Source organism: Drosophila kikkawai, chromosome 3L (genome assembly GCF_030179895.1).
Source record: "Drosophila kikkawai strain 14028-0561.14 chromosome 3L, DkikHiC1v2, whole genome shotgun sequence".
NCBI lineage: Eukaryota > Metazoa > Arthropoda > Insecta > Diptera > Drosophilidae > Drosophila > Drosophila kikkawai.
This window is the reverse complement of record NC_091730.1, coordinates 4344526-4346258: the sequence shown is the minus strand read 5'-3', so window position 1 is coordinate 4346258 and position 1733 is coordinate 4344526. Positions and strand designations below refer to the sequence as shown.

The 1733-nt window shown below is 35.1% G+C and overlaps 1 protein-coding gene across 1 annotated transcript; it reads right to left on the bottom strand.

The window, feature by feature from the left end:
- Window positions 1–338: 338 nt before the first annotated feature.
- On the bottom strand, window positions 339–893 carry LOC108079739 (uncharacterized). Its single transcript, XM_017174151.3, has 3 exons — window positions 748–893; window positions 501–690; window positions 339–446 (listed from the first exon to the last, which is right to left on the bottom strand). Exon 2 carries the CDS (start codon window positions 679–681, stop codon window positions 523–525), a length of 159 nt encoding a protein of 52 aa, XP_017029640.1. The 5' UTR covers window positions 682–690; window positions 748–893; the 3' UTR covers window positions 339–446; window positions 501–522.
- Between the last annotated feature and the right edge of the window lie 840 nt (window positions 894–1733).

Sequence of the window (1733 nt, the reverse complement as noted above, 5' to 3'; positions counted from 1 at the left end):
TAGGCCTCTCCAGAATGGCACAAATTTCATTTTCATTGTCCGCCGCCGCTCATTTCTGGTTTTTAATAATTTTAATTAGCGATCGCTTATCGATGATTATGTCAGTCGTCGCCGTTGCTGCTGCTGCTGCTGCTGTTGGAGAACAACCCACACAGAAAGCGTTGTTGCAGCCAGTTGCGTGCCTCGAATTGGATTCCCAAACACCGGGCACCTTTTCACACCAGGAATGGCTTGGACAGCTTTGACTGGGAGGTTTAGTTTTAGATAAACAGAGAGAAAAACGGGTAGTAAAATGTATTTAAAGCCAAGTTAAAGAAAATCCTTATAATAAAAACAGATTTTTTTATCAGCTCTCGAGTTTATTGAATCAAAATTCGACTCTTACGACTGTTACATAAATTCCTTTAAGCTTTAAAATAAATATTTTCCAATTAAAGCTGGTCCACCTAAATTAAAAAATATATTTATAAATATATTTACTAAAGGATAAAAAGACTTACCTTTAGTTTAAAAGAATTTTAATTAGCAACAGCCACCTCCCCAGAAGCCAGGACCACTGGGCCCGCACCAAGAGTTGAAAGGACCATTATAGGGACCAAAGCAAGGATCATAAAAGCCACTGGGTCCACTGCCACCACAGGGGCACAAGGCGGCGCAAGGATAGCAAGGGTAGTGGCACATGGTTGAAAGCTAGATTCAAAAAGAAAGTATAAATAAATATATAATTATATCACTTTTTCAGTTTACTTTTTTGCTTTATAAATTTAAGAAATATAAATTTTGTATGGAATTTTTAGATTTTTTGTTTTGTAACAGTCCGAAGAGCTCGAATTTCAATTATCAACTGAGCTCTATAAGTTGTAAGCTTACATAGGTAGGAAAAATTAAAAGTCAAGGCTTGCTGTGGTGTAAAAAATATGTAAGTTATGCCAGAAGTCAAGGCTTACTTACTACAATTATTTATATATTATTTAAAATTTTTATTAAAATATATTAAGAGTTTTTTAGTGCCTTTTCTTTTTGTATATTTTTAATTTCTACTTAAAAGAATATAAATAGCACTTAACAAATTTTATTTAAAATTTTTTCAAGATTTAAAATACTAATTTTTCTCTCTGTTTAACTTCAACTCCATCTGTCAAAGCGCTTTTCCCAGACAAAAACCAAACACCAACGCATGTGGGCAGCATTTAATGTCGCTGGCTACTGTCTGCATTTTCCCTCTCCCCTTTTTACCTCCATCACCTTTGTCCAACCATAATGGAGTGTGACTAATTAATAAATTAATTTCGTTGCTGTCTCATTTGTAATTTCAATTTGTCTAATAGGATTTCATGTTTTGACCATTTTCGTTCCTACAGTAAAGCGCATTTTATGTCTTTAAGTTTAAAAACGGCTTAGGCCTCAGCGATAAAGCAATTTGTACAATGCGCCTAATTAAGCGTGAAGTGACGACTTTACAGGGTGTCGAGAGTGTCAGTGTTTCAGAGTGCCAGAGAGAGAGTGTGGGCGCTAAATAAAGTCCTAAGCCAGGTTCAATAAATACCTCATTTTGGTGTCAAGTTTTAAATGTGAGAAGTATCGATCGTGTGAAAAACACCGAAATTTCATTTGAATAATGAACTTAAGTCAAGAGATGACATAAGTAAGGGTATAGATGGAGAGGTTATAGTTAGAGATTCGAGGGATAGGATCAGGATAGGAAGGGGAAAAGGTATTATTAAGGCATATTT

Coding starts and splice junctions, on each gene's coding strand:
- LOC108079739 (XM_017174151.3), bottom strand. CDS start 681: ATGTGCCACTACCCTTGCTATCCTTGCGCCGCCTTGTGCCCCTGTGGT.